Source organism: Neolamprologus brichardi, chromosome 10 (assembly GCF_056152115.1).
Source record: "Neolamprologus brichardi isolate AB-2024 chromosome 10, ASM5615211v1, whole genome shotgun sequence".
Taxonomy (NCBI): Eukaryota; Metazoa; Chordata; class Actinopteri; order Cichliformes; family Cichlidae; genus Neolamprologus; species Neolamprologus brichardi.
Genome location: NC_142113.1, coordinates 22310278 through 22332356, shown reverse-complemented (window position 1 = coordinate 22332356; position 22079 = coordinate 22310278). Strand labels below are relative to the sequence as shown.

The 22079-nt window shown below is 39.7% G+C and overlaps 2 protein-coding genes across 3 annotated transcripts; both read left to right on the top strand.

Moving 5' to 3' along the window:
- Positions 1-1023: 1023 nt before the first annotated feature.
- Positions 1024-13313, top strand: hspa4a (heat shock protein family A (Hsp70) member 4a). Its single transcript, XM_006784978.2, has 20 exons — positions 1024-1100; positions 1211-1366; positions 3204-3261; positions 3378-3518; positions 4353-4475; positions 5734-5833; positions 6149-6282; positions 6578-6822; positions 6985-7061; positions 7302-7453; positions 7736-7842; positions 8422-8555; positions 8659-8840; positions 9285-9368; positions 10294-10452; positions 10877-11002; positions 11141-11248; positions 11371-11490; positions 11617-11778; positions 12253-13313. The coding sequence occupies exons 2-20, from the start codon at positions 1260-1262 to the stop codon at positions 12463-12465; spliced, it is 2532 nt and encodes an 843-aa protein (XP_006785041.2). The 5' UTR covers positions 1024-1100; positions 1211-1259; the 3' UTR covers positions 12466-13313.
- A 1625-nt stretch (positions 13314-14938) lies between these two features.
- On the top strand, positions 14939-21768 carry rnf14 (ring finger protein 14). Of its 2 annotated transcripts, none has more exons than XM_035905350.2 (9): positions 14939-15139; positions 15762-15920; positions 16693-16754; positions 16876-17029; positions 17568-17953; positions 18050-18278; positions 18504-18676; positions 20497-20627; positions 20740-21768. In XM_035905350.2, exons 2-9 carry the CDS (start codon positions 15770-15772, stop codon positions 20801-20803), a joined length of 1350 nt encoding a protein of 449 aa, XP_035761243.1. In that variant the 5' UTR covers positions 14939-15139; positions 15762-15769; the 3' UTR covers positions 20804-21768. The 2 variants fall into 2 exon arrangements, with proteins under 2 accessions (XP_035761243.1, XP_006785039.1); XM_006784976.3 differs by having other exon boundaries at positions 14942-15139; positions 16624-16754.
- The last annotated feature ends 311 nt before the right edge of the window (positions 21769-22079 follow it).

The following is a 22079-nucleotide window of genomic DNA, read 5'->3' as shown; positions in this document are numbered from 1 at the left end:
CCAAATGCCCTACCAATACAGCAAAAGCATTATCTAAATATGTGTACAAACTCACAAACTCAGTTTTTTCTTGTATTTCCATTTGGTTTGAACATGTTTCAATATCTTGGTGCATTGATTTCCTATGTTTCAAATAAAATATAAATGAATTAGAGTTTAGTGCAGTACTGTGATACATGTGATTCATTTATACTACATTAAAGGAAAAAATGTGCCTCACATAATAATGTTTCGTTTACAATCAGCATATAATGGCATATAAACATTCTGTTTATTTCTCCCCAGCTTCTTATTTCCACTTTCTGTGGAAACAGTTACTGAGGTTAAGCATTCAGTTATCTGTCACCAACACAGTGCACACTTTCAGCAGTCAAGTGTCACCACACCCACCTGCATTTACGATTTGTCAGAGCTGCCTTTACATGTCATTAGCTCTCTTCTCTGTTTCATAGATTCTTAAATAAATGACATTTTGTTTTTGCAAACCAAACCAAAAAAGTGTTATGTCAGCTACTATTTTACACTAATTATTTATAATGATTGGTAATTTTATATCATGAAAATTACTAAGAATTATAGGAGTATTTAAAAACAAATCTTTTTCAGTAACAACAACTTTAAAAATTGCTATGCTTTAGTTGTTTATAATTAATTTGTTTAATGTTATTATATTTTCTTATTTTCCTCACAACTTCGCTCTGAGCTGGGTCATTTACATTTTTTTATTTCTAATAAAATAAAAACAAAAAAACAAAAAACAAAAGGGGACAAAAAAATGACTTCATCACTTTTTGCATCACAGTCTATTTTTGTTTCCCCACCCTGATTCGATTCCAGAATTCATCAAGCTAGTCATTTGTTGATTTCACTTACTGTAAACCTTAAACTTGGAGGTTATTTTTTTTATTAAATAAGAAGAAATTTATGGAGCTTGCTCCCTACACATCGACTGTTGGAGAACCGTCTTTCACGTGGATATGGAAAAGTCCAGAGAGCGCTAGAACCCTGTAAATCTCGCGATGTCTGCGGGCGAGACGTTAAAGCAGACCTTGCCGCTGCAGACTGCCAGCACACATCAGAGACACCGGCAACAATCAGCGGTATGGATTATGAGTAGAAGTATTTAAGACAGAGCAGCTTTACAACTTCACTTGACTGGAGCATCTTTTTTATGTTTTAAAATCTAGTTACAGGTTTATTTTCTTTACAGAAATCATACTGTATACAAAGATAAACCTAGGAGACAGATATTGCTGAAGATGTCAGTGGTGGGATTTGACTTGGGCTTTCAAAGCTGCTATGTAGCTGTAGCCCGAGCTGGAGGAATCGAGACAATCGCCAATGAGTACAGCGACAGATGTACACCGTAAGTACCAAGTAAAATCTTATTATAGTTTGTGAAGGATAGCTACACAGGACAGGTTTTCATTTATAAGTGTTGTCTCACCTGTATCACTGTAATACACGTGAACGCAACTTCTCTGCTTTCAGCGACCATTTGTGCTCATTACTGGGAAATTGAACTGCTTTTCCGTGTAAGTTAGTGACACATTTCTCAGCCTGTCTATGGTGAGCATGGAACCATCTAGAAATTAACTCATAAGGCTCACACCGCCTTCCAAGACCGATTATGAAGCTCCGGTGAGCTAAGCAAGTTAGCTGAGCTCATAGTTTTATTAACGGTAATGACAGTTTGGAGAATTGGTGTGGCTTCGCCGGTTAAAACATGACCGGGCGGTGTTTGCCACCTGTCGTTTTTAGGTAGTTGTACTTGTCTTCAAGGCGTAAACTCCGACCAACCGGTGTGCCCCGTGTGGCAAATTGTACGCCTTGCGTTATGCTCTGTACGATGACGACAGCGGCCAATCTCTTGTTGGAATATTCTAGCAAATTTTTATGTCTTTTAGCCTTTCATGTTTTAAACGGTGTAAGGTTATATAGTATTTATTACATGAAAAACATATTGTTATCAGAAAGGGTTTTTTTAAAAATATTGTTTGAATTCTGCTTATTTGGGTTCATGGCGCATTTTGTAATTCCATTAGTTAGATTTCAGTCATCGTGACTAATTTTTTAAAGTCTTTACAGTATTTTCTCTTTTGTAAGAATTCAACGTTAATATAAAGCACACAAGCGTTATTGAATGTTATACACTGTCACTGGTTTTGAATGATTAACTGGTATATTTATAGATGTATCATTACAATTTAGAATTCCCTGCCAAAGAGTATTAATAAAATGAAATAAGACCAGTTATTATATTGTAATTTATTTATAACGTTTGTATTAAACAGGGAAAGAAAAAGATAAACATTAACGGCCAATTTATGCTTAGATGTGCACCTACTAGTCAGAAAGTCAGAAAAATTTAATATAATATATATAAAATGGGTTTTATGTCATGGTTATATGAAATATGTATACATCATTAGGTTGCTGTCTTTATTGTGAATCAACCTGGACTTTTTAAAAATTATTTAATTTTATTCAAATTTACAAGGCAAACATGAATATTCGTAACACACTTTGTTCTGTAAAGGCTTATACTTACCGAGTAAAAAGAAAACAAATACTTTCCTGGTAACTTGCACAATGTTTTGTCTATTGCCCACATAAATATGTTGCATTAAATTTGGAAAAATTATGAATATTGGACATTTTTTCACAAATATTGAACTGTATTTGTGAACTTACTCTCTACTACATCATAAACCTCACAAACACCACTGTAAAAAGTCCTTTGAGTGCTCAAATAGAATAGAAAAGCACTTTATAACAACCAGTCCATTTACCATACAACTTCCTGTCCTGTTCTTGATTGAAGATCAGCATCCGCTGAGTGACTCTCCTCAGAGACTTGTATTGTTGACATCACCACACTCCACTTGTGTGTTCATAGCAACGCTTACTCTGTGTCATCAGCATCTGTGTTTGATAGAGATGGTGATGAGAGGCAAGCCCTGTGTGATTTAAGTGGACTTACCACACCACTTCAGCCTGTGTTTATATAGTACAGACAACGCAAAACTTAAACAAGCCAGTCTGGAGCCTCAGTCCAGGTTTCAACAAGGATTATTTAGAGAAGTGCTGAGATCAACTAGTTAAAAATTGCAACCAGTGTAGATTGGTCACTGAACTATCATGTGAAGCTCTGCTAGTTATGTCATTAATGTAGCTTAATATTTTGACTTGTGTGTGTCCAGGTCTTTTGTATCGTTTGGACCCCGAAATCGTTCGATAGGTGCAGCTGCAAAGAGCCAGGTAAAAATTCAGTCACCGATACTGTCATATTTGGGAGAATTATTTACAATTAAATGTAAAAAGTGGTTAATACTTGGCTTTGTTTCCTCCTGTTTTGTCTCTCTTTTTTTATTCAGGTGGTGACCAACTATAAGAACACAGTGCAGAGCTTCAAGCGATTACATGGCAGAGCGTTCACAGATCCTTACATCCAGTCGGCCAAGTCTAACTTGGTGTACGAGCTGGCACCGATGCCCTCTGGGGCCACCGGTATAAAAGTAAGACTGTATGTTCTAACCAGGTTTCTGCCCTCAGCTTAGCTGATGGGAAATAATTAATCAAAAGGGAAAAAAAAGACCATTAAAAGAAAATTAACTGAGAGACCGCACAGTAGATACAACAGCTTATTTCTGACTATGTTGCATCCTCCCCTCACTACATGCTGTGCTCTAAGAAGTGTGTCATGTAATACTTTTTGCTCTGATTCATAGCATTCCTACTTCATCTTCCCATTTAATCCTAAAAACACTTTCAGTATGTTGTATTTATTTCTGCAGGGATTTTGTCTCTTGGAATATTATCCTATGGGCAAAATGATAATTGTGTTGGTGATATGAACCGTACGCTTTGCTGACTGCCTAAATGTGAAAAATGTACACATTTCTGGCACTAACAGATGATGACTGTGAGACTCCAGAAATACCCAAAGTTATTGCAAGTGCATAAATGACAATGCTTCGCTTGGCACACTGCAAAGGCACAGAGCGGCATGTTGTAGAGTCCCCGTGGAGATGATTAATGTCAGTCCTCAGGATAAATAAGAGCAGAAGAAATATCAAATCAAATCAAAATACATAAACCTGGTTTTGCCTGTTAAACCACAAGGCTTTGCAATCTGCATCTTTTCCATATTTTATCACATATACATATTTTTCTCAGCTTAAAAACCCTAAATGGAACTGAGATAGCCATTTAAATAATTAATGAGTTGTCTTATTAATGGAAATATTAACATAAATTGTCTTGTGTACACTGCCGCAAACATCTTACTCTACTGGATAGCTCTATGATTTGTCCTGACAGTAATCTTTTACCTCATTACCAATTTCTAGGTGATGTACATGGAAGAAGAGAGGATATTCAGCACTGAGCAAGTAACTGGCATGCTGCTGACCAAACTGAAGGAGACTGCTGAAAGTGCACTCAAGAAACCAGTAGTAGATTGTGTCATCTCGGTAAGCATTAGTTGCATCCTGGCTCAGGGTTTTTAACCAGCTGCTTATAGCCCTCCTTTTCCGTCATGTAAACTGCATCCACTGATTGCTCGTCCTGTCACACTGAGTGCAGCCAGCGCGCCTGGCTGATTCACGTGTTTGCATTTGGGTTGCACATTACCAGCTCCTTCGTAGCTTTTGTGATGATGACTTCTTCCTCAAGTACCTTTTGCGGGAACAGTTTTCTTGCATATTTTGCAAAGTATTGTGGTGTGTCAGAGGATGTTGAAGTCACCTCCTTTTTAGGTACTAAATCATCATTAGAGGCTGACACAGGGCTTTTACTGTCAGACTTTCCTGGGCTTGTCTCATTGTTGTCTGCACTAGAGGACCTAAACACATGGCGTTGCTACAGCAATGATTTCCCATATAATACTTTTGTATCATGTTAAAACTTCCAGATTTTGGATGATATAATGTGGCACAACCCTACTTAAGCTCTATGAGACGTGTTAAATAGGATTGGATAGGTCTTTTATTAATCCACCTGGTTACCCTGGTCTCAATAGATGGTTTTTCAGGCTTAAGTTTGTAACAACAGATCTTATGGAGGTAGCTTTAAATGTCTTAGGAGTTGTTTGTTTATTTGGTGAAAGTGACGTTGCATGATGAGGCTTTAAGTTGCCATAAAGTGACTTTGTGTACTGTACCTGAATAGAACACTGCATTAGATTTACATCCTGTCATTTGACAGCCAGCGATTAATGTCATCCTGTTGAATTTTCTACCAGCTCAGGTTAAATATGCAGGCTGACAGCTGCCTGCAAGGTGTAGAAATGCTTTGCCACCTGCTCTTGTCACATTTTGAGCCCTGAGCACTTCAGCACACGTCTTGTCTGAAAGCTTTATTTCGTCTCTTGTACCTCGAAGCTGAAGAGTGGGAAGCGTGTGTTTCTTTAGCACAGGATAAGGATCTGTTACGTAATGTTACAGAGCTCACACTTTGAGGCCCTTACTTTCACTGGGCCTAAACTTAAGGTTTACATCAGCTCTGGAGATGGATGACATGTTATTAGTACTGTTGCCAATAGCTAAATTTAGCCTGTGATCTTTTCCACAAGGAGCTGTTTTGTTTTGGCACCCTGAGTAACTAACTTGGTAATTTTATCCAGGGAGGTTATGAATCTTGTGAGATGGGTGATTTATTCCTTTGAGGGGCCCAGATTGATCCTAAACATGGACTAGTGTAATGTAATGTTTTGTTTTGTTTTGCTCTTAGGTACCAAGCTATTTTACTGACGCAGAGAGACGGTCAGTCATGGACGCAGCTCAGATCGCTGGCCTCAACTGTTTACGACTGATGAACGAGACTACTGCAGGTATATGGAAACATCTAGATCATCTTTAAGTCTGCTGTGTTGTTGTTGAGCTTTTAATCTCATACTACTCAGAAACACGTTGAAAATGGTTATTGCATTAGTTTATAACTTAACCATGAGATACAGGGAAATAGATGCACAGCATTAAACCTGCCCTACATTTTATTTATATACATTTGCAGCATTGCAGTAACAATTTTATTAGTTCGAGCAGATTTAGTTTAGCATAGTGCAGCTGGAATTTGGAGTACTAATTAGTTCTTGGATGCAGCGGTGAGCAGAAAATAACCTGAAGCTTCTGTCTGATTGCTGCAGTGACTCTGGCATATGGAATCTACAAGCAGGACCTGCCAGCTCCAGAAGAGAAGCCCAGAATAGTGGTGTTTGTGGACCTGGGCCACTCTGGTTACCAGGTGTCAGTTTGTGCCTTCAATAAGGGAAAGCTCAAGGTGAGTGATGGATAAATACTGAAAGTGCTCATGTGAGTTAGCAAGTTTACTAAAGTGGATTCTGTTTTAATCTTATATTTACGATATTGTGATGTCAATAAACAGGCCTGACTATTAAATAAATGTAAAAAAAAAAATACAGCATTTATGGTCAGTGGTGAACACTTCTGACTATCAGTGATGTTGGTGTTCTGGGTTATGCTGTTGAAAAATAAGGAGGGATCTAAAATCGTCAGAGGCAAAACCTAAACTTGCTTCTACCTACTACTAATATATTTACCTTCTCTACTGTTAGATCCTGGCCACTGCGTTTGACTCAGACCTTGGTGGCAAGGACTTTGACGATATCCTTGTCAACCACTTCTGCGAGGAGTTTGGAACTAAGTACAAGCTGGATGTGAGGTCCAAGCCCCGTGCACTTGTGCGGCTCTACCAGGAGTGCGAGAAGCTCAAGAAGCTGATGAGTGCCAACTCCTCTGACCTCCCTCTCAACATTGAGTGCTTCATGAATGATATTGATGTTTCCAGTAAACTAAACAGGTAAGAAGTAAAGTTAAATTAAATAAGAGAATAAGATCAGCATATAGCATGTAACCACAAGTATTTTAAAAAGGGAATAGTGTTGTTTCTTAAATTAATGGAGTTTTCCATAGTGTGCATATTGGCTGCACCTATTAATAATTTATGATCATGTGTCCCCAGAGGCCAGTTTGAGGAGATGTGTTCGGGGCTGCTGGCCAAAGTCGAGGGTCCCCTGCGCAGCGTCATGGAACAAGCCAGTGAGTACATGAGACTGTAATAGCAGCTGGACTATCCCTGTAGGCACGTGCACGCTCACACATTCAGTCATGTGCTTTGCTGTGGTAGCCCTTCCCCCTGGACAATAGCAGCATGTCAGCCTTACTTTAATCATTACTTTTCAACTTTAAAAATAAAATGAAACAAATATGAAACGTATTACTTTGTAAACCTAAATAACCTGCTTTGTTTCGCGATTGTCTCTTGTTTTTTGTATCCAGAGCTGAAAAAGGAGGATATATATGCAGTTGAGATCGTGGGTGGCGCCACCAGAATCCCTGCCATCAAAGAGCGGATCAGCAAATTCTTCGGCAAAGAGCTGAGCACCACCCTAAATGCAGACGAGGCCGTGGCCAGGGGCTGTGCTCTGCAGGTACAGCTTGCCTGTCACACGGCAAACACTTTGATCCCCACAGTGACTCAGGCAGCAGACTCATACAGTAACAGCTGTGTTATACCAGGAGGGAGACCTATGAGAGGATCGCTGAAGGCTGTGATCTGTGAAACATTTGGTGACAGTTTAAAAAACAAAACAAAAAAGTTTCACAAATACAAATGAAATGTGTGGAGTTTTATTTTTGGCCTGAAAATGAAGAACACAAAAGTTTAACCTTAAAATTCTGGTTTTTGTTGTTGTTGTGTTTTTTTCCCTCAGTGTGCCATCTTGTCACCAGCTTTCAAAGTGAGAGAGTTCTCAATTACAGATGTTGTCCCTTACTCCATCTCCCTAAAGTGGAATTCAGCTGCAGAGGAAGGACTCAGGTACTCTTTAGGCTTGAATCTAACAGAAAGTAGCACAAACATCCCTTTAATGCAGCTGGTTTAATACTTGAATGTATTGTCCTCCTGTTTACATTGCTCCTATTATATTGAAGTGTGAAGCTTAGCAAAAACTTGTACTGTTGACTGCCTTCACGATTTTCTGCCACACCTTGCCCACACCCATGTACCACGCAGATCCAGTATCAAAAATCTTTTCTGGATTCATTCAGGTTTTGCTAAATAACATCCAGATCCTGTTTCAAGACCTAAAACCCTCTCATAAATGATCTTTGAGTTTGATAAAGACTTCAGATGTGTTTTATAAACTGTTGCCAAATAACAGATTGGTGAGTGCTGGTGGGTAGGTGGGTGGGTGGTTGAGTAGGTGGAAACCTTCAGAGGACAAATGGTAGGCTTCGTGTCAGTTCTCTCACCAGTTGCGTTGTTGGAATAAAAACTGTAAGCTAGCACAGCTTGTTTCAAACCATCGATGACATGAACAGAAAATTGAGTTTACATTCTGAAGTCCTGTCCCTGTATATTTGTCTCAATCACCTGCTCTTTCTGTGTTTTTTGCAGTGATTGTGAGGTTTTCCCAAAGAACCACGCAGCTCCTTTCTCTAAAGTACTGACCTTCTATCGGAAAGAGCCATTCAGCCTTGAAGCCTACTACAACAATCTCAAGGAGCTGCCTTACCCTAAAGCCACTATAGGTACAGCAACTTCATTCAGATTTAGATGCAGTTCTGTGAGTTTCTATTTATTTGTTCATATATGCGCAGGTATTCTCATCAGTGCTAACTTTTAACTCCGCAGGCCAGTTTCTGATCCAGAATGTGGTTCCTCAGGCATCAGGGGAGAGCGCAAAGGTCAAGGTAAAAGTTCGGGTGAACGTTCACGGTGTGTTCAGTGTATCAAGCGCCTCGTTGGTTGAAGTCGTGAAAACAGCTGAAGGAGAGGAGCCAATGGAAACAGACCAGATCGTGAAGGAAGAGGAGGTGTGTATTATGTGCTTTTGCACTGATTGTTAGACACTAATGACATAGAGAGGGTATGTGTATATGAGTAAGGAAGAGATGGGAGAAATGTTTGCTTTGTGTTGTGCCTGAAAAAGCCTTTCAATCAGTGATCCAGTTCTAGCCCCACCCCATTACTGTATTATTTAGGCATTTTGTCTTGACAAGCTTTAGATGGCTTTAAGAGCTTTAGCAATGAAGGTTTCTGACTACACTATTGCATACAGACTGATTGCAAGTCTTGAACAGGAGTGCACATGACACAAACATTTCCAAAACCTTGACGTGAACATCTGAATAATTGCTGGGGACTGCCATTTTAAAATGGGCTGAAACCAGATTTAATAGATGACACCAGCAACAGAGCAGCACATGTTGTTTTAATTTAATTGTATGTATATTCTTTCTTTCTTTGCTGTGTGTCAGAGCAAAATGCAAGTGGACCAGGAGGATCAGAAACTCCAGGCTGGAGACAACGGAGACAAGAAAACAGAGACAGAAGAAATGGAGGTAACCTTGTGCTGGGCGATAAGGAAACCCTAATGCCCATACATGCATATATACATACATGTGTACATACATGGGTACATACGTTCATATAGAAGAAAAGTTAGATTGCTCTGTATAAGTACTACAAATACAGCAACCCGAAGACTTTAAAATGTAAAAGAAGTTCACTTTCTTCAACAAACCTTGTTCCCCTAAAGACACAATTTACAGTGTTTAATACAAAAATAACCCAAAATAGACTGACACATATGTACATGGATACTTATGGAAGCTTATTTCTGCCACTGGGGAAAAAGTATTTGGCAGAGCTAATGTAAAATTTGATATGTATTACTCCAGCAGTGTCTATTGTGAAATATATGTCTGGCAAGATATGGCCATTATTGTAATTTTTAACCATATCGCCCAGCACCAGGTTACCAATACATCCAATACATTTTATTTTCTTTAGTATTTTAAGAAACATGATTTGCCACTGACACATAAATTTCTCTATTTGTAAAGACTAACTCCTAAAACCATGTCTTAAGCAAACCTCAAATGGCCCTCTGAAGGTCAGAGGTGTCATCACTTTCCAAAAGTGTCGTCATTCCCAGAGCCTAAAACTATAATTGTTCCTCTCACTTACAACGACAAACGCATCCATACTTTATCATGTGGAATTTTGCTTTTGACATAACAAATAAAAGCCATAGGCTCATGAAGAAATTATAAACTAACAATATAGAAACTTACAGTCAATAGAGGCCAGAATTTACCTATCAAATAAAGCACAATAAAAATATACAGATGGTAAAATTGTGAAACTGGTGAAACACAAAAGCATGTTTGAAATTGGAGCTGTTCAAGTACTCAAAAAGGCTGAAGTCAAATACTGCTGATTTGTCTGGTGGGGGAAAAAAGTGTTTCATCTCTGCTATTACAGACAACGACAGAGGATGCCAAGCAGCAGGAGAAGAAGAACGACCAGCCTCCTCAGGCCAAGAAGCCCAAAGTAAAAACGAAGACACTGGAGCTGCCCATAGAGAGCAGCTTGGACTGGCAGCTTTCCGGAGAAGAACTAAATTTGTTTGTGGAAAATGAGGTAATGCTGTAAAAATCACAGGGAATGTGTGGTGTGCATGCACAGTGTTGTCTCAAGCAGTAATGCCTAGTGATGCTCACTGGCCCTGGGTTAAGCTGTCCTTGTTACCATTAACATTTAAAGAAGTGGCTCCATAGTGTAGCTGTTTACATGTATTTGTCTAAGCAGCAAAAGATAGAAACGGACATATTAACAGCCCCTAAAAATTGACAACTCTTGATCATTTGATAATTAATCAGTTAATCAAACCATAATATCACCTTTTTTTCTTTTTCTTTTGACATGTGTAACATCAGGAATATACCTGAAATTGTAAATATTGTCTTGCTTCATCCTCGGGTGTTTTTTTTTTTTTTGTTTGTTTTTTTGGTGCACACTTAACTAAGTAGTTAAACTAATGTAGACTTTACTGTGACTCCTCCAGGGTAAGATGATCATGCAGGATAAGCTGGAAAAGGAAAGGAATGATGCAAAGAACAACGTGGAGGAGTACGTGTATGATATGAGGGACAAACTCCACGGCATCCTGGAGAAGTTTGTGAATGAAGCAGTGAGTACACACCGGACACGTCATCATACACTGATCGTCTCTGTAACATTTGGATTCTGTTCAATTTAAACTAAGTGTAAACCTTCAGTTCAGATGAAATGCATGCGTTTAATGTTAAACATGAATCTTCACATGCAGGATCGCGATTTGTTCTCATTAAAACTGGAGGACACAGAGAACTGGCTGTATGAAGATGGAGAAGACCAACAGAAGCAAGTTTATATCGACAAACTGGCTGAACTCAAGGTAACTACGCACTCATTGTATGACTGGACAGTTTTATGGGAGGGAAAAAAAGACATAAAATGGTTCACTATACAGATATTTGGAATAACTTTGCGGCCTTACTGACAATGTTGCTTTAACAGAAAATTGGCCAGCCTATCCATGACAGATACGTGGAAGCTGAGGAGAGGCCGAAAGCGTTTGAGGAGCATGGGAGACAAATCCAGATGTACATGAAGATAATTGAAGCTTACAAGGCAAAGGTAACCAGGGTTTGTTGTTGAACTCTTTATACAAAGTTTTAAGAACAGCTGTAGGTCAGACGTATCACTGACTAAGCTCAAGAATCCCCAGACGTTTGTCAAATTTACTTTTGTGTGCCCCAACAGGATGAGCTCTATGATCATCTGGATGAGCTGGAGGTGACCAGGGTGGACAAGCAGGTAAACGATGCCATGGTCTGGATGAACAGCAAGATGAACCAGCAGAACAATCAGGACCTCACCGTGGACCCAGTGGTCAAAGTTACAGAAATCAAGGCCAAGACTAAGGTAGACATTAAAAGCACACACACACCACTTGCATGCTCTTTACGAGAGCTTCATTATGGGCTTCCTTAGGGTTTTAAGGGCTCATTGTCTACAATTAGTAGACAGTAATATAAATATGAACATATTAGCAAAGATTATCCAGTATACTTCTGCAAATCACAACCTCTTTATTTGGAAAGGAAAGTAACATCAACTTAAAAAAAATCTTAACAGAATAAACATGAATTATTATTATTATTTTACCTTAATAATCATTAAGATCATTATTCATCATTATCTTTTGTTTTCCTTATACTGACGGCCTAAGAGCATCTGAAGATTTCAAAAAAACCCAACGCCAAAAACGACACTCAACAGTCTTGTAGTATCTGCCAAGCAGTTTGAAGTAATTTGTCATTGTGATATGAGCTGAAGTAATTCAGTTTAAAAGTTGTGATGTCATGTTCTAAGCATGTGTATCTTTTTACTCTTTAGGAGCTTTATGCATCCTGCAACCCAGTGTTGTCTAAACCCAAGCCCAAACCCAAGGTGGAGCCTCCTAATGAGGAGAAGACGGAGAATGGGCCGGTTAACGGACAGGAAGGAACAGAGACCCAACCGTGCAACCCGGACAAAACGACGCCCGCGGGCACGGAACAGCAGACACAAACGCCAGAGAAAAATCTCCCTGAAATGGACATTGACTAACTGTTTCCACTGCAGCCCCTGAGTTTTACTTTCCTCCTGAAACAGAGTTCTGTCCTTCCTCTGAGATTGTTCTTGATGACCGAGTAGCCTCTCTCAAAGACACAGACGACAGCATCTCTAATCAACACTACGCATCAACCAGCCTCCTCAGCATGCCATTTCTCATTTTGTTTGAATACAAAAAATATTGCATAATAGTAATACTGAACGGACTACTTAATGACAGTGGTTGTGAGCGTAGGATGGAAACTGCTTTCTCTCTGTACTGCTTTGGTGGGCTGTATTGTTAAAAATGACTTCAGCATTTCCAGAGCAAATGTAAACTATGAATGTCAGATATGAAAAATTTGTAAGCAAAATAGCTGTTCAGGAGAGAATTGAGATTATTGAAAATGTAAACTACTGCAGTATGTCTGAGTCTAAGTATACATACAGAGGCACTGGTAGTTAACACGGGTTGTTCAGAGTTGTACATGACAAAATTGTGCTCCCCCACCACCACCACAAACAATTGTAACTTCGGATTATAATGTTATTTCGTTTAAGTGGAAGTAGGGAGTTTTTGTTGAGTTTACTTGTACCGTATGTTTGAACTATATACAACAAGTTACTGTCATGCAGTATTTCTTTGTTGAGCTTTTCTCATTCAAAAGCACTGGTGTGTCTGTTGTTCTCTGGTAGCCTTGAATTTTTTGTTTTGGGAGGGGTTTTGTTTTGTTTTTGTTTTTTTTTTACTTAAAAGTGAATGCTGGTGCAACAAATCACCTTTTTGGGTGTTGCTGTTGTTGCCACGTCACCAAAAAGAAGCAAAAATTTAAAAAAAATAAAATGACTTATAGCTGAAAAAAGTTTTTTTTTGTCTTGAACACAGTAGTTATTGCATATCCTACATCCAGTTTTCAGAAAGAAAATAAGGTTTATTTTAAATGTAGTTTTGCAAACACTCTACAAACATCCTACAACCTTGCACAATACACTGCTCCAAAAGATTAAACACTTTTTAAGCAGAATATAACCTCAAGCCATTTAAACTTCTTGAATATTGATATGGTCAGTTAAGTAGGAGAGGGCTGCTACTTTTTGACCGACCCGTAGAAGTGGCCGAGGTAGTCCAACTCTACCAGGATGGCAGAACAGAAGGCCATTCTTAACCAATCAACAGGACCGGTATCCGCTCTGTTGAGCAAGGAAGAACAGGATGAGCACTGCCACAGCCCTACAAAGTGACCTTCAGCAGTCCACTGATACAGTCAAAAACATGCTTTGTGAGGAGGGCCTGGCCTCCTCTAGTGGGCCATGCGCTTACTACACCATTATACCACCAGCAGGCTAAAACATTAATACGAGGCAGGATGGATCCATGCTTTCATATTTTTTACACCAAATTTAGGCTGTCTGGACATTCTCCTTTGACCTCTAGTGTTAACAAGGCATTTACTTACAGAGAACTGCTGTTCATTGGATATTGTTTTACTTGTGTAACAGCGTCATAAATCACATTGTTATAATTACACAAAATGTGTCCTAAACCCCCAAACTGTTCCTTTTATACCTGACTTTTAGGACCTCCAAGCCTTTAGTTATGTTCATTATCAGTTAGAGCCCCTCCTCATTCTTTTCTTCTTCTTCTTTGGTGCAACCCTATAAATACAGTGTACCCCTTTTGCCTCTTCCCTTTTCTACAATTCCCCTCATCCCCTGTGGGAGAGGTGGGTGTCATTTCTTTCCCAACACTGTAAAACGCTCATATAATGCATATTTAGCCACCTGGATGTTTCTGATTGTGATTTTAGTTCAATTATTGTCATTATTAAGCCTGTTTTTTGTTAGATGTTATAAGTGTGTAGTATGTGTGTATCATAAATATGTTTTAGGCGCCATAAATGCTAGCATGAATATATACTTCTTGCTAGCTTGGAAGTTGTGGTGGGTTGAGGTAACCCTCTTCCCCACTGTTTGTATTTGGTCGTAGGAGCTGGAGTGGGCAAATTATTTACTTGGAGGCCTTTCTTTCTTTTACCTTTGTTATCAGGTATGTCGGATTTTGTGTTGTTGTTTTTGTTTCATCTTATGTCAAATATGTTACGTGTAAATCCATACTTTATGTTTAATGTAAAAATAAATGCCAGCCCTTTTCTACAATTCCCCTGTGGGAGAGGAGCTGGAGTGGGCAAATTATTTACTTGGCCTTTCTTTCTTTTACCTTTGTTATCAGACACAACGCAGAATCACACCGGTTACACTTGTTCAGACCTTTCTCTGTAAACCCAAGACATGTCTTTGTAGGAAAATCCCAGTAGAACAACAGTTTCTGAAATACTCGTACTGGGAATATTTTAAATCACCTTTCTTCCCCATTATGATGCTCAGTTTGAACTTCAGCAGGTCATCTTGATCATGTCTATATGGCTAAAAGCACTGCATTTTCATGTGATTGGTTGATTAGATATTAGTATCAGCAAGTAAATGAACAGGTGTACCTAATGAAGTGGTGTGTTTACTAAGATTCGTACAGTCTTACAGAGGTACAATATTTATTTAAATACCATGAGGTTGCTGCTTCTTAGCATAACAAAATTGTAAGTAAAGATGTCATACACTCACAAGCCTGAAGGTGACGCGCCATGACAGAAAGAAGTCAGGGCAGGAGTCATTAGTGCTTTGGCCGCATAAGGTAAGAAACATTGACTTTTCCATAGCTAATTAGTACTTAGAAGCTTAGGGATCGTATGCAGGGATTCTTAGTTGCGTAGACGAGCTAAAGTGTTGTGTTGCTGCTACAGAAGGAAAGTTAGAGGACGGCCGAGATCCCCAAGAAGCCACTGTTTGAGCTAGCACAGCAAGCTAGCCTGGATGGGTTTCCCCTAGTTACTTTGATAGTTACGGAGCTGTCCTCTAGTTTGAAGCTGACTCACGGTTCAGATTTAGTTGCTGTTAAATTAGGATGGAGTTAGGAATACGTCTGACATAGATAAGTAAACTTTTTCTAGCTAGCTTGCTAACTTTTGGGCCACACTGTAGCATGACGTTAGCTACGGTAATCTGACGTTATATCACAGGAAACTGTACTTTGCTCTCAGGTGATTAGTCATTGTTATATAAAAAGAGTCCCGGGAAACCCACGGTTAACCAAGCTGCAAACTGTGAATGCAGGAAAATGTTATGCTTCTGAGGACAAAATGCAAGTTGCTGCTTTGGTTTTTAGCTTTCTGTCAGTATTAACGTGTGCTAGCGGTTTGTCAGGATTTGTTATGATATTTCTAATAATAAATGTTTGTCACACACTGTTAATGCAGGAATGTAAATGTCTGAGGACAAGGAAGCCCAGGAGGATGAGCTGCTTGCTTTAGCAAGTATCTACGATGAAGAGGAGTTTCACCGGGCAGAGTCTGCACAGGGGGGAGAGATCCAGCTCTGTCTGGAGCTCCCTCCAGATTTCAAAGTGGTAGTCAAAGGTACAGCTGTCCGGTAGGCTTTGCAAAGAAAGAAAAGCAAGCTGTGGGGAAAAAATCGGACAGGTTTCATAATAATAAAGCACTTTTCAGGATGCGTTGGAGAAGATGGGCTAACCCTAACCCTCTGTACCTTAATATAATTTTATTAAGATAGTCCAGATTCCTGAAAGAAATGGCAATGGGTATATGGTGATAAACATGATTAAAGCTTAAGTAATTATTAGTTTGTTTTATTCAAAGATTAGAGATAGCTTTTTCAAACTGCATGTGGCCATTTAAGATTTTTACATTGATATTTTCATCTTTTCATTTGCGTCCTACAGAATTACTCTCTCCTTCCTCCATCTCACCCCCCTCCTCACCTCAAGCCTCATCTATGCTGAAGTCAGGACTTTAACATAAGAAAACCTGCATAAACATACTTATTTATTACCGATATTGTCACAGTTAGTGTCAGCAGGTTAGACATGCAATTCTCCCCGGTCTCCATGTAGCTGACAACAAGCTCGCTAAACAACAACATGTTGGACTCAAGTGTCCTAAAAATTCAACTTTCCCTTATATAAATATTTGATTACCTTTTCATATCGTATGCGAGTTTGGCTATCCACAGCTAATATGGGGTGCAGAGGGTTAATTCAATTATTCCCTCCTAATCATGCACTAATAAGAAATGTAATGAAGTCTCTTCTGTCTATCACAGGAGAGAATAAAACTGAATATAATGTCTCCTTCCTACCTCCTTTGGTGGTCAACTTTGAGATTCCTGCAGACTATCCCTCTACATCCCCACCGCTCTTCACTCTCAGCTGTAAATGGATGACCAGAGCACAGGTACGGACTCATAACAACACAGATAATCCTTTATTGTGCCACAAGAAGTACTGGACATGTTGGGATATTCAAATTGTGAGTCAACAGTACATCGTAAATATCAAAACATTTCTCACCTCAGATGAGCTCTCTATGCCGACGACTGGATGAGCTGTGGGAGGAGAATCAGGGCTGTGTGATTCTTTTCACATGGATCCAGTTCCTCAAAGAAGAGGCTCTGGGCTTTCTGGGTATCCAGTCACCTCTTGAAATCATAAGGGGAGGAAGTAAGGCAGGTAATGAGTGAAGAAAACCCGACCGTGCAGTGAAAATTAGAGCATAGATACCTCACACCACACACTATGCACACTGGGACAAACTGACTCAAAACATTAGATTTGTTAATGTTATTTAACCTCGCCATGTCTTCTTAGCCGTTAGCTGAAATGATCCACATTCCAAAATAGCATAACATGGACACTGTCAGTGCTTTAGCTGCACTAAGCCTAAAATGAACATTTTGGATGCTTCTCAGTTGCAGAATACTTGGTGCACACGTAGGCATTCTGGGTGTGAGGATCTCAGTTTTTTCATTGTTTTGCTGATGGCTCCCTAACATCTCATTGGTGGTATCCACTTTTTTCCCCTGAAAGTTGAACTGGAAAGATGGAAGGTTGAAAGCTATTAATTGTTTCCCTGTCATGTGCATTGGTACACACACTTTTACACATTGTTCACATCTCAGGCATTTTTTTCTGTTTGTAATTCATATGTACAGATTGCATTTTATGTTTATAAATGGTGTAAATTTGTCTTTTGCTTTTTTTGTCCTAGCTATGGTGCAGTTTGCGGGCCATCCTGAAAAAGCAGAAGAAAAGAAAAAAGAATTGATGAATTCCAAGTCTGAACAGAAGTTTTCATCGTCTTCTCAGCTGGACCCGAGGACTGTCCTTTTGATGGACCCGCGTGCCGACCTTCTACCTCAGCTCCTAGACTTTGACAAGGCGCAGCGGCAGAGGGTGTTCGACAGCAGAGTGTTCTGCTGTGGAATCTGCTTTGTAGAGAAGCTGGGCTCAAACTGTCTCTGCTTTAAGGAGTGCCAACATGTATACTGCAAGGCCTGCATGACTGAATACTTCCAGATCCAAATAAGGGATGGCAATGTTCAGTGCCTTAACTGCCCGGAGCCCAAATGTACCTCTTTAGCCACACCGTCACAGGTATTTGTGATTTATGAGTCAGTTCAATTAAAGTCCAACTCACCCTACCGTCAGTGCCTACCCTGCTTTCCTTTCCTGTCTGCCTTTATGTTTCAGGTGAAACAGCTCGTGGATGAGGAGCTGTTTGCCAGATATGACCGTTTGCTCCTTCAGTCCAGTTTGGACCTTATGGCTGATGTGGTCTACTGTCCCCGTCAGTCCTGTGGTACTGCTGTAATGATGGAGCCAGACACAACCATGGGCATTTGCTCAGCATGCCAGTATGCTTTTTGCACACTGTGCAAGCTCGGGTATCACGGTGTCTCCCACTGTAAAATTCGTGCAGGTAATGCCACTGAAACTTTAATAGTTTCCTTTAGAAGCAAATCTGATTGGTCAGTTAACTCGACCTACAAATTTTGTAGTAGAAACCAGAAAGTCTCCAATATCAAGATGTTGTCTTTGTCCACCAGATTCTGTACATCGGTGTGAAGATTTCTTTGTTTAAAGACATGCCATCAACACATCTTCATGTTCAAACCAGTGTTTTGTTTTGTTTTTTTCCCTACAGAGGAACTGCGTAACCTGAGAGACGAGTACCTGTCGGCTACTGCTTCGGGGCAAAAGTTCATGGAGCAACGCTATGGGAAAAGGGTGATCCAGAAAGCAGTCGAGGAGTCCTTTAGCAGAGACTGGCTCAGTGAGAACTGCAAATGCTGCCCGCGCTGTGGAACCAATATACAGGTTGGGCTTTCCCTGTTGTTAACAGTGAAGTAGAAGTGGCTTTGGCTTGAGCATCATGGTTCAGATTTTTGTAAAATTGAATGTTTATTGTCATCAGATGGTCTCCAAAATGAACTGCAGCCACCAGTCAAAAATTGCTCCTTAAAACGTACTGGCCTAGAGACATCCTAGCAACTAGTGATGGGCAGATGAAGCTTCATGAAGCACTGAAGCTTTTCATCCAATTGGTTCACCCCAGTGCAAAGCTTCTTGAAGCTTCATTTGCTCTAGTAGGACACCTACTGGACGTAAAAATATTAGTTGGCATGAATTTGAAGAGTGTGGCCTTTTGCACACAGCCTGTAAATGTCAACAACAAAAGGAGTGTGTAAAACATGTATATTGTAGTGATGGCAGTATACTGTGTATATTTATACTGGCAGTATGGAAAATGATCATTTGGAAATGCTTAAAATGGAAATGATCATTTACTGAGAGGTGAGGTGTGGTTGGGGTGTGGACAGTGGTTGTGCTTTTGTAATGTTGAGGTATGGACAGCTACACACTGAGGCCTCAGTCCTGCCTGTTCACATTTTATTCTGTAAAAACTAAATTTTCACTGCTTTTATGACCTCTGGGGAGTGGGGAGAACATAGCTAGGATTTAATAATTTAACAAATCTTTTAAATCCTTTGTCCTCCACAATGCTAAATGGCTGGGAGTCCTCAATCACCATGCTAACCAGGTCTTCATCTATTTGAGATTGTTCTCCTGAGGAAAGACAACAAAAACAAAGCACAAATATAAATATCACACATGTAACTTATTACAGTTGTATAATATTGTTATATCATTTAGTAACATTACAGCATGCTATATTATCATGGTATTTGATGGCTCACCTGGTCTTGCTTCACAATCGGTGTTCCCCCTATTCTCATGCAAAGCTCTGTAGTGCCTAAGCATGGATGAGGTGTTGTTGTTATATCCCAGCTCCCTGGCACATAGTAAACACTTCACCTTGTACAAAAGTACAGACAGCTTAACATAAATTGTATTGCACCATCAGTATTATGAAAATACATCTTCTGTAGAAATTTACATACCTTGTTGGGAGGAATAAAATCAAAATGTTCCCACACAGGGGAGGACATCCTCCTCTTCTTAGCTGGCTCCATTCTCTCCTGACTTTCTCTCCTCACTCTCATAAACCTCCAAACTGTCTCCAAACTCTCACTAACCGCAACTCTTCATCAAACACCTACATTTTGAATGAAGTCTGAGGGGTTTATATCGCTGTCATATCTCGCGGCAAAGTTCGAACCGCTTCACGAACCAGTCACGTGGTACAGCCGGGCAGCGAGGCTTCGGACGTCATCATTTTCAGCTCCTCCCATAAATGAAGCAAGCCTCGATACGCGCTTCGCGGAAACGTCCCCTCAATTACTCGACACAAGCTTCGAAGCCTCGATACAGAACGTCACATCACTACTAGCAACTCATGTTTGCTAGGGGGAAATGTTTACTCCTGGAATCATTGTCTGCGTTTTGTCACGTGTTTATTTTCGTTAATGCTCGGTGAGTAGTTGTTAAGCGCTTTCATTGAAGTCTATGAAATCCTTGACGAGAGACTCTAGCAATCTGCCGGCAGCCAAGGCAATCGCAGAGCAACCTTTTTTGTTACCTGGAAACCACTGTCTAATCAGGTTGCCTAGTGATCTTTAGGCCAGTGACTGAGGCGTCATATGTCATTATTTTTTCTGTTCTGTCTGTGAAACATCTTGTGTTCACTTCCAGATTATCTCAGTTGTAGCTAATGTATCTTTTCTGTGTCTCTTCAGAAAGTTGATGGCTGTAACAAAATGACCTGCACCTCTTGTAAGCAGTACTTCTGTTGGCTGTGCCTGGGCGTCCTCAGCAAAGTCAACCCATACAGTCACTTTAACAACCCACATTCACCTTGTTACAACCAGTAAGAGATTTTTTTTTCTTCTTTTTTTAACCCCCTTCCCCAAGTTAGACTTATTGATATTATATTTACATTACGTATTGTTTGTGAATGCATCTTTTCTTTCCTGTTGCAGGCTTTTTCTCGGTGTGGATCCTGATGAAGATGATGATGCCTTCTGGAGTGATGAGGAGGACTGACACTGTGCAGTGCTTCACTGCTGTATGCTCAATTTGAACGCACTTTATCTCTCACATAGCCACCACTTCATCTGTGACTCTCACTATGCCTGCATTGGCCAAACAGTGCAACTACAGCCACCAGAACCCTACCGTGTCACTATTATGTCTTTGTTTTTTTGTTTTTGTTTTTCCAAGCGGGTCAGGGATCTTGGATGACAACATTTTTTTTTCAGTAAACCTGACATGTCATGTATTGCGATATAAAGAATTATGGAAAGACACAGCTGTCATAACTTTGGCTAATGGTAACATTAAAATTGCTGTTTTGGTTTGTACATCAATAACAGGTACTTAGATATGTGGTTATTGATTGGCAGCACAGTTTTCTGCACATGACTGGGTCACTGGGCTAAACCCCCCTTGCCTCCCAAAGACACAGGGTGCTATTTACAGAGCCTACTCCGCAGTCTTTCATAAACAAGTTTAGCTGAATCCTTGCATAAAGTCAAAGCAGGTTAAAATTTATTTCACTGGATTGGTTGGTATTGGTTTTATTATATTTCTGTACAGAACTAAATAATAGAGGAAAGTGGCTTAGATACTTTTGAGAATCAATGGTTTAACGATTGCTCATTAGGGTATGTGTTGCTTTAATTTCATTCAGGGATTGGTGTGAGAAATGATATAATCGAATAGATCTACTCCTTAATGTTGCCACTAATTAGTGTCAAAGTGAGGCCAAATAGTTTAATTATATCCACAGATACAAAAATTAGTTTGTATTGTATTACTTCATTTACATTAGAATGAAAGGGCAAATTTCTAATGCAAGCAGTTCTGTTCTGAATTGAACCCTACAGCAAATCTGTTCCTTTTCAGCACTGAATGATTTGGTCTGTCCTGCAAAGCATGTGTCCTACCTGCAGAAGCATGTGGAATTGCATTGCAATTAACTGTTCCTCAAAGTAAAAATTCTTACTTAACATTTTGTCTGTTTCATTTCATGTCTTGGTGCCAGCATAATTCTTGCCTCACTACACATGAATAGACACAACTGTAGGTTGAGGTTTGAACGCTGACCTTAAGAGTAATACTGAAAACACCACAGTGTAAACAGTTTAACGGGTTATTAATATTTGAAATGCTTGCCTCTGTTGTCAGTAATTTAGTGAAAACTTCTTGATGCACTAAACATAATGTAAATATCATGACTGTCTTGCAGTGTATCACTTTGCCCGCATGTCATGAGCCATCATTACTGTGGGCAAAGTGCATATACAGTATAACGGATGGA

Coding starts and splice junctions, on each gene's coding strand:
- hspa4a (XM_006784978.2), top strand. CDS start 1,260: ATGTCAGTGGTGGGATTTGACTTGGGCTTTCAAAGCTGCTATGTAGCT. Junction 9,369..10,293: donor CAGAGACAGAAGAAATGGAG/GTAACCTTGTGC, acceptor CTGCTATTACAG/ACAACGACAGAGGATGCCAA. Junction 11,491..11,616: donor TTGAAGCTTACAAGGCAAAG/GTAACCAGGGTT, acceptor GTGCCCCAACAG/GATGAGCTCTATGATCATCT.
- rnf14 (XM_006784976.3), top strand. CDS start 15,770: ATGTCTGAGGACAAGGAAGCCCAGGAGGATGAGCTGCTTGCTTTAGCA. Junction 17,954..18,049: donor CTTTAGCCACACCGTCACAG/GTATTTGTGATT, acceptor TTTATGTTTCAG/GTGAAACAGCTCGTGGATGA. Junction 20,628..20,739: donor CATTCACCTTGTTACAACCA/GTAAGAGATTTT, acceptor TTCCTGTTGCAG/GCTTTTTCTCGGTGTGGATC.